Source organism: Phragmites australis, chromosome 12, assembly GCF_958298935.1.
Source record: "Phragmites australis chromosome 12, lpPhrAust1.1, whole genome shotgun sequence".
Taxonomy (NCBI): domain Eukaryota; kingdom Viridiplantae; phylum Streptophyta; class Magnoliopsida; order Poales; family Poaceae; genus Phragmites; species Phragmites australis.
The window spans coordinates 24,144,176-24,153,940 of NC_084932.1; the positions used below are offsets into that span (position 1 = coordinate 24,144,176).

The 9,765-nt window shown below is 52.7% G+C and overlaps 1 protein-coding gene across 1 annotated transcript; it reads right to left on the reverse strand.

The window, feature by feature from the left end:
- Positions 1-7,826: 7,826 nt before the first annotated feature.
- Positions 7,827-9,033, reverse strand: LOC133886427 (acetylserotonin O-methyltransferase 3-like). Its single transcript, XM_062326136.1, has 2 exons — positions 8,183-9,033; positions 7,827-8,033 (listed from the first exon to the last, which is right to left on the reverse strand). The coding sequence occupies exons 1-2, from the start codon at positions 8,960-8,962 to the stop codon at positions 7,827-7,829; spliced, it is 987 nt and encodes a 328-aa protein (XP_062182120.1). The 5' UTR covers positions 8,963-9,033.
- Between the last annotated feature and the right edge of the window lie 732 nt (positions 9,034-9,765).

Below are 9,765 nucleotides of genomic sequence, written 5' to 3' on the forward strand. Positions count from 1 at the left end.
ATGCTCGGCCTCCTTCGACCAGTCGAAGTGACTTGTCTTCTTCAGGAGTTTGAAGAGGGGGAGTCCTCGCTCCCCGAGCTTGGAGATGAAGCGCCCGAGGGCCACCATGCAGCCGGTGAGGCACTGAACTTCCTTGAGTCGAGCCGAGGGTCACATCTGCTCGATGGCCCGGATCTTCTCTGGATTGGCCTCGATTCCTCGGCTAGAGACCAAGAAACCGAGGAGCTTGCCCGCGGGCACCCCGAAGATGCACTTCTCGGGGTTGAGCTTCAAGCGGGTACTGCGGAGACTGTTGAAAGTCTCAGCCAGATCTTCGAGCCGGGTGGCGCGGTCTTGGGACTTGACCACGAGATCGTCGATGTAAGCCTCGATGTTGCGGCCAAACTGCGAGTCAAGGGTAATGCACACAGCACGCTGGAAAGACGACCCAGCATTGCGCAAACCAAATGGCATCGATACATAGCAATAAGTCCCCACCGGAGTGGTAAAAGAAGTTTTTTCTTCATCCTCTATGGCCATGCGAATTTGGTGACAACCAGAGTTTGCATCTAGAAAATATAAAAGATCGCACCCCGCGGTTGCATCTACAATCTGATCTATGCGGGGTAAAGGAAAAGGATCTTTTGGGCAAGCCTTGTTTAAGTCGGTGTAGTCGACGAACGTGCAGAGCTTGCCGTTGTCCTACGGGACGATGAATGGGTTCACTGGATTCGCCAGCCACTTGGGGTGGAGGACTTCTCGGATGAAGCTGGCGTCAAGGAGCTTACTTACTTGCTCCCGGATGAATTCCTGGCGCTCGGGCGCCTGCCGCCGGACTTTTTGCTTCACCGGCCGTGCATCCGGGCGCACAACCAAGTGGTGCTCGATCACCTCCCTAGGGATCCCGGGCATATCAGACGGCTGCCATGCAAACACGTCGACGTTAGCCCGGAGGAAGGCGATGAGCGCGCTTTCCTATTTGCCGCCCAGGTCACCGCCGATTCGGACGATCTAGGAAGCGTCTTAGCCCACCACCACCTCCTTCGTTGGAACGGAGGTGTCGGCAGCGAGTCGGGGTTTGGATGAAGAGGGTCCCGGGCCCCCTGGATGACCTTCGACCTCGGCCCGAGCTGAGACCAAGGCCGAGTATAACTGCTCGGCATAAGAGACGGTGTTGCCAGTCTCGGCGGACACGGAGATGGGGCCCACAGGGCCCGGCATCTTGACCGTGAGGTATGTGTAGTGGGTGACCACCATGAACCGAGCGAGCGCCGGGTGCCCGAGGATGGCGTTGTAGGGGAGGGGAAGTTCCACGACATTGAAGATGACGTTCTCCGTCCGGAAGTTATCCCGGCTCCCGAATGTCCGGGCAGCTCGACCTGCCTGAGGGGCAGGGAGTGCCCGGGCGTCACCCCGTAAAAAGGGAGCGACGGCTTTAGACGCCTAGAAGGCACCTGCAGCTTCTCAAAGGCCTCCCGGGAAAGGAGGTTCAGGCCTGCACCCCCGTCGATCAGCACCCTGCTGACCTTTATGTTGCAGATGGTGGGGGACACTACCAGGGGTAGTCACCCCACGCCTGCAGTACTGGCGGGGTGGTCGGCCAGGCTGAACGTGATCGGGGCATCCGACCACTTCAGGGGCCTTGCGGCCTCAGTGCTCGGGGTCGCCGAGCACACCTCGCGCCGCATGGTCCTGACACTGCGGCGGGAGGAGGGCGTGTACACGCCTCCATCGATGAAGGTGACGGTGTGCTCAGGCTCCTGGAAGCCGAGCTCTTGGTTATCGGGGCCGACTCTGTCATCGCCGCCCCTGCGGGGCTCCTCGGGGTCCCTCTGGCGCTGCTCGATGAGACCTTTGATCGTGCGGCACTCCGTGAGGTCATGCCACTTGGTCTGGTGGATCTGGCACCACTTCCCCGGCTCGGGCCTCGCAGGGGCGGGGGCCCTTGCGGGAGCGGGAGCCGGAGCCCTAGGAGGGGCTCGGGCCGGAGCCCTTGTCGGCGGCCGCCCGGCGAGGTGGCTGGCGGTCGGGCTCCTGGGCCGGCTCAGGGGTAGGGCCTTGGGCCGGCATGAAAGGGACTGCCTCATGCCTCCTTTTCCTTTTCTTTTCCCGCCTGTCGGAGCGGGAAGGACCTGGTTGATCGACGGCGGGATGCTCAGGGCACGGAACATGCCATGCCCGAGCCTCCGCCGCCTTGGCGCACTTGTCGGCCAGCGCGAAGACTTGCGCGGTGGTTTCGACTTCATGCGTGCCCAGCTTCTCAAGCATCCGCTCGTCGCGAACACCCTGCTGGAATGCGACAATAATAGCGTGGGGGGTTATCCGCGGGATAATGTTGCAGACCTGGCTGAAGCGCTGTATGAAGCGCCGCAGCGTCTCCCCCTCCTGCTGTTTGACGGCGTGGAGGTCGCACTCCAGGCCGGGGCGTGTGAAGGTGCCCTGAAAGTTTGCCACAAACTGGTGGCAGAGAGTATCCCAGGAGCCAATGGATCCCGGGGGTAAGTTCATAAGCCAAGAGCGGGCAGAGCCCCTCAAGGTGATGTGAAAATAATTGGCCATCACCTTTTCACTACCACCAGCCGTTTGGACAGCGGTGGTGTAGATTTGGAGGAACTCGACGGGGTCAATGGACCTTTCGTACTTCTCTGGCAGTTCTGGCCGAAACTTGGTGGCCCATTTGACCCGACGGAGCTCGCTGGTGAAGGCACGACAGCCTGTGCTGTACCCTGCTGCGCGGGCAGCGCCTTTGGGCGGTGAACGCTGGCGAGCCGGGGAGCCCCGGCGATCATGGGCCAGCATGGAGGAGGCCTGGTCCTCAGCTTCGGCCTCATGCCGGGACTCCCACTGGCACTCAAGGGTAACACGCGCGTCTTCGACGGCCCTCCGCTCGTTGAGGTGCAAGCAGAGGTTGAGCTCCGGTAGTGGCCAGGGGGCCGGCACTCCGCTTGGAGGCCCCCCGGCCGGTTCGGCTTCCACCGAGGATGGACCGGCCTTGGTTGCGCCGCGGTGGGAGGTAGCCCGGGAACTCTCGGCCAGCACCTGACGGTGAGCCGTGTCGACCAAGGCAGCCACCTCCTGGAGTCAGCGGCCTTCTGGGGTTTCCCCCGCCGCCTGGACTGGCAGGTGCCTGAGGAGAGCTTGCACCGCAAGCAGCGCACTCCCAGGACTGGCCTTGCCAAAGGTGAGCCTACGTCGTAACGGCGCCTGGCGCTGTCCAGACGTGGATCTGGCGGCAGGAGTTTCTGTCGCCTGCTGAGGGTTAGGCGGTGCACTAGCGACGGCAGCGGTGGCCCTGCTGGGCCTAGTGCCATGGTCCCCCTGAGAGGGGAGTGCCGTGCGTGCTGACCGTGGCTCCATTTCCTCACTGGAGCTGGTGCCAGTGCGCCGGAGACGATAGCCACCTGATATTTTTTCTGCAGGAAAACAAAACAAATTCAGGGATGCAACCCCCCTACCTGGCGCGCCAACAATCGAAGCGTGAACTCCTATCGCAGGGATCCGGAGGGTCCCCTTTTTGAGATTCGGCCGGGGGGATGATTCTGAATATGTTTGCGGGAGAAATAAATGGGCGTAAATTCGATGGCAGGTGGGATGGAATGATCGAATGCAGAATGCAGTAAATGCATTGGAGGGATTTTTAGACAGGTTCGGGCTGCGCTGAGCGTAATACCCTACTCCTGTGTGGATGCTATAAATGCCCTGTGAATGTTTCTCAGGGATGTTTGCTGGTTACAAGAATATTTGTCTATCCTAGAGCTTCGGGCTCCTTGTTCTTTGGTGGTCTCAGCTTCTGTGCTTGTACTGAGGGTTCTTCGAGTCTTGGCGTCTGTGTTCAGAGTTCCTCAATCTCTGAGAGTGTGTGTCTGAGAGTTCTGTCTTTGTCTGTACCCACCGGCTCTCTTAAATACTTGCCGGCGGTAGCGTGCCCTGAAAGGGAGGGCACGAGTTCCAAGGCACCATAAATGGAAAAGTGGTCATCATGGGCTGCTGCGCGAAGTGACGGGGGGGGGGGGTTGAAAACGCGCCCCCCCCCCCCGCCTGGTCTTGGTCGTCATGATGGTGCTGGCATCGGGCGCTGTGGAGAGGGCCCACCGGGCAGTCGCAGAGCATCCCGGCGTGCCCGCTTGGTCTCGTTCGTCTGACACAGCAGGGCGGTAGGTGGGGCGCCTTGGGAGTTGCGATGCTATCCTGAGGCGCGCCGGATGATGCAGGATGGGACCCATGCATTAAATGTCCCCACGCCCTTCTGCCAGGATGTGGCAGGGACTGACACCGAGCGTGGCAGGAGCAGTTGGAAGTGACAAACCACGCGCCCTCTTAAATGCGGCATCAGGCCTTTTACAGGCTGACACCTCACCGCTGGACCCCTGTGGGGGCCACCGAAGAAGGATTTCTTGGGCCGTCGGGGAACCCAGTGCTCGGGGGTCACTGTTCACATCCCCGAGCACTCTCTCCTGGAAACGCCCTCTCTTGGTCCTCGGGGGAACCGAGTGCTCGGAGACTGCGGATGGCCCAGAGACTGCGGATGGGGCCTTCGTCTTCATCGAGGCTGAACCCAGCACCGACGCCACGTGGCGTAATTTTAGGCGCTGGCCTCTCCAGCCCAGGCTTCTGGTACGGCCCAACGGGGAGCCGAACGGACGCGCGTCCAGCCGACTCCCGAGGCTTGTGATAACGAGGTAGGCGGCGCGTCTGGCAACTGCGCAGATCGAGGGTAGTGCGCCTGGTGCTCGCGTCGGCCGAGGAATTTCGTCTCGCCGAACGCACCGCGACAGGTGTCGTTTGAAATCCCGAAGATATAAAAGGGAGAGGGGAGTGAACCGCCCCCCTCTTTACACCATCTTCGCGATCAAGTCTTCGCCTTCTTCTTCCTCCTTGCGCTCCAGAGCTTTCGCCCTCTCTCCGGCCCGCAACACATCCTTCCTCCCCACTATTCAGAGGCCTATAAATAGATGGGTAGGTCTTTGTGGGAGGGCTATTTTAGAGTTGTAAACTAGGGTTTTAGAATGGTGAGAGGAGTGCTTAGCTCATGTATTATGTTAGAGCTTTTGTCAGCGAAAAACTTTTGTAATCTGCCGAAAATAGGGCTGACCTTTGCAACCAATGAAGTTTATGTTTCCTCATATGCTTGTGTTCATCTCCTTCTAGTTTTCCTCTATTGTCCACCTTGTTTTGCTTGCGAGTTTTTTAGTTTTCGTCGAAGTTTTCATTTTGGCTGTTGAGCTAAAATTTTTCCACATTATGAAGTTCTTCTTCAAGTTACTAGAGGCATAAAATTCATATTCAAAGTTGGTCTTGAATTCCCTTACCTCTAGATCATCAACTTGGAGAAGTTTTCTTCCGGTGATCTTTGCTTTGTATCTAAGGCGTCTTTCTTCAAAGTTGCTATCTTTTGTGGTAATAACTTGTGGAATGAGATCTAGTGGAACCTAGAGTTCATTTACTTCCATGGGAGTCATGTTCTTCTATTGAGATTTCTATAGCAACTAATTTCTCTCCGATTTTACTTTCGCTCTTAGTTTTGAGGTACGTTGGGTGACCAAAATAGGAGAAGCCTATCAAAAAAATTTGTAAGACGTCTATTCACCATCCTTCTAGTCACCATTCTCAGTCCTACAGTTTGTGACAATTAACACAGATGGGTTTAAAAATAACCCGTGTGTGACTCTTATTACTCACAAACGGGTTTAAACAAACACCGTTTGTGACTCTTACTATGTAGAGATGGTTATCTAGAAAATTCGTCTTTGTGTAAGTGTATTGTAGACGGTTTTGAAACCATATGTATCAAGGTCTCTGTGTAAGTGTATTGTAGACGGTTTTGCTGAGACATAACCTACACTACTACAGAACTAGTCTTAAGTGTCGCCTCATCAGTGCTGGTTTAGTTAAAACTAGCACTGATAAGGTATCAATGCTGGTTGGTAGTAAAACCAAGCATCAATCCATCCATTTAGATAAAAACTGGCACTAATAACTAGTATCAGTGTGGTTATTATTAGGAATCGGCACTGATACTTATTAGGAACCGGCACTGATACTATCAGTGCTGGTTCCTATTAAGAACCGGCACTCATACTACGATCGGACCCAAAAATTTTATGAAATAGAATTTTGGATCGCGATCTGGTGTCCGCTCGGTTCGGTCCACCTTATCCTCTCACTCTCTCGCGTCCTCACTCCTTGTCCTCTTGCTCTTTCACCATCAGTCTCTCCTCTTCCTCTATCCTCCCTCGTGGACCACTCCACCGCTAGCGACCGACAGGCCATGGAAGTGGCCGTCCTCGTGCTCCCTCGTGGACCATGTGCGGTACGGCCGAAGGACCTAAGTGTGGTGGTGGTGGTAGATCCAAGTGCGGTGGCAGCTGAGGGATCCAAGTGCGGTCGGCCGAGGGATCCAAGTGTGGTGGCAGCGGGATCTAGGTGCGATGGAGGCAGCCGAGCGGGCGTGGTGGCCGTCGAGGGATCCAGGCACGGTGGCCGAGCGACGGCAGGATCCAGCATTGTACTCTGGTGGCGGCCTTCGAGTCCCCGCGTTATCTTGATTTGCAGGAGTGCCCGTCAGCGGGAGCGGCATTCAAGCTAGCTTGATTCCGAGCCGGCTTTTTTTTTATTCTCTGAAAATAGCAATTGTGTCGGGTGGTGAACCGGCACTGATAGTAGCCAACTATCAGTACCGTGTATGGAGTGTCGGTTGAAAAACCGGTACTGAAGCTATTTTTCAACTGGCACTCATATGCTGTTTTTGCAGTAGTGCTATAACCGTATGTGATATGATTTAAAATTCGTCTGTAATAATTCGTTCTGGGTAGTGGTTTGATATTGTGAATTTGCTAGCAACAATCATGCCCACCTGAACTTATGTAATATGTTCACCAGCTTGACTTATGTAATGTGTTCACCAGCTTACTGCACTAGTGTTGACATCGGTGTTGTCACTTAGTATCCACGTGCACAGCGGCCGAAGGACAGTTAGGAAGCATCTCGTGTCACGCCGCTACTCTTTGGCGTGATAAAATGAGGTTGTTCTTAATTAAAAACTTAGTCTAGAAGAGGTTAATAACAAAAATTAGATGAAAAGGTACTAAAATAAATTAAAAATATATATTCCTAACTGGGACGATGTAGATCTGTGCTCAGCCAGCCCACGGGCAAGTCACATGTAGACACGGGAATAATCATATGTGGCTCCATGCATGCCGCATCATCTTAAGTTAACCTACCCATTGGATTACACATAAATGTCTTTGGTTTGCCTCAAATCATCCTAGACCAAATCCAGAGTCTAGAATGTTTATCAGCATCCTAAACTTATGCACAATGACCAATTTCTAAATGTTTTACGAAATATAACTTTTTGCACCATTCAACAACTACACCATTCAACAACTACACCATGCAACTTAGCTCGATCTGAACATTTTAAGCTTTCTGTTTTAAGATTTCAACCAGAACTGAGCGACGTTCGTATGGTCTAAGAAATTTCATCATTTGATTCGTCAGTTTATTTTTCTCAAATGGTGAAAAATTGGGATACCATGATATTCTCCTGGATAGGGACTAAACAACTTTTCTTAGTATAATAGGGAAAAAATGTGGAGACTCTCTGCCAAACCATCGAATTCATTTTTTAGGAACAACTACTCTGCCAAACGAATTTAATTAATTGCAACACATAATTGTATTTATTACCTTTATTAACTCCAATGCAAAGACAAGAAAGCTCGTCGACGAACTCGCACTTGTACAACACTTCGAAATAGGAAATGGGGAAAAATAACGTCAATTACATGCGCTCAAAAGAGCTAGCTAGGTTTCTAGTACAACATACGTGAATTTCGTCGTCGTTAAGGGTAGACCTCAATAACCGAAATACACGTGAGGAACAAGCTATGCATCTCTTCGGTCTCGGCGACGTTCCTGTCACGCGGTCCAGACCCCAGCACCATCTCCGTGATTATCACCTTGCCTCCAGCATCTCTCGCAGGGATTGCATCCTTGCAACGTCTGAGGATCTTGACACAATCGTCCTCGCCCCAACAATGCAGGACATACTAGGAAAAGGAACACAAGAGCACAAGATATTAGTTTTATCGATCTTAAGGAAAGCAGTGTATGGATGCATGCATGCTCACCATCATTTGCAGCAGGTACATATATGTTGGGAGACCACTCAGACCATACACATATTAAGAGCATATACCTTGAGTAAAACAGCATCTGCTGGTGGAATAGACTCGAACATGTTGCCGGCGATGAACTGCACGCTGCCATCAGCTATGGGAGCGTCTGCGACGACGTGGGGGAGATCCATCACGGCGCACTTGATGTTCGGGAACGCCGTGGCGACGGCCTTCGCGAACGAGCCGTGGCCCCCGCCGACGTCAACCAGCGAGGTCAGGCCGTGGAAGACGTCGCCGTGGTCGCTAAGAACGGCCTCGATCAGGAGCTGGCTCTCGGCGAAAGCCGCGTCGTTCATCGTGTCGTCGTCGGCGTTCGCGGGGTCCCACCTGGAGCGGCCGTGCGTCAGCTCGAAGAGCGACTTCGGGGCGTCCGGCGCAGGCGCGGTCCTGAGCCACGCGGGCATGTCGAAGAACGGGGTCACAGAGACAGGGCCGGCCTCGAAGCGCACAATGTTGGACAGGCCGCGCGGGCCGACGACGAGGCTTGACGCTGCGGTGAGAGTGTACACGACCTCGCCGTCCGCGGTGGTGGCCGCGCCGAACAGGCCGGACGTGGTTAGCAGCTTCATCAGGCACCGGAGATCGGGGATCCTGGTCGCATGCACCCCCGTGTCGGCGGCGATGCAGGAGAGGGTGGCTGCACCACCACGGCGGTGGATGGCGTCGGGGATGCCGAGATCCACGACACACTTGAGCGCCATCGGCTTGATGAAGCTGAAAACGTGGTGGTAGAGCAGGGCGAATGCTCCGACCATGTCCTCATGAGAGCTCACTTCTTCGGTTTCATGGACGAGCGCCATTCTTACTTTACTGCAGAGCAGCCTGTGTGTGTAACTGTGTAGTATGTGTATATACTGTGTAGTACTGTACTAGTGCTAGCTCAGGTTGGCTTTACCAGCCAAATACGCTGGTATTTATAGAGGATTTGTGATGTACTCAATTTTGTTTTATTCTGACATGGACTACGTATGTACGAATTCTGGTAGTTGACAATATTAACTATGCATATATTGTACATGTGTTTTGTTTTGATTTTTCTATTCCTCAGTCACCTAAACACTTTCTTATAATTAATTTCTAGTGCTAGAGTTACCTAAGTCTGCAGGACACATAGACTAAACCTGCAAAACGTGTAGCTTAAACTTACACTAATTAAGCAGTGTGTAATTCAGTAGAATTTTACTGCAGATTTTTTATTTAGTTTGTTTCTATATTTGTAGTGCTTCACCAAGATGTAGATTATTGTTCTACATATTTATACCGGTTCACCAAACTTGCAAATTTCGTTTATGTTTAAAACGGAACCTTTTCCTTTCCACTCCCAAAAGAATAAGGATGTCAGATGTTGAATATGTTGATCTTGTTGTTGAATAAAGTGAACTGCTTATAGATAAGAAAGAATCAGTCACCTTATAAATATGCATGCCTTTTTTATTATTTTATATCATTCCCAATTCCTTTTTCTTTAGTCTCGATAACTTTATTATTTAGGTATTTTTCTAATATTCAAAATAGTTATATTCTCGAATATAAACTAAGTGTTGATCATTTATTTCATTATTAAAATAACTCAAACACTGCAGGTTTGGATTGCAGGAGCTAC

Coding starts and splice junctions, on each gene's coding strand:
- LOC133886427 (XM_062326136.1), bottom strand. CDS start 8,962: ATGGCGCTCGTCCATGAAACCGAAGAAGTGAGCTCTCATGAGGACATG. Junction 8,034..8,182: donor CAGATGCTGTTTTACTCAAG/GTATATGCTCTT, acceptor TCCTTTTCCTAG/TATGTCCTGCATTGTTGGGG.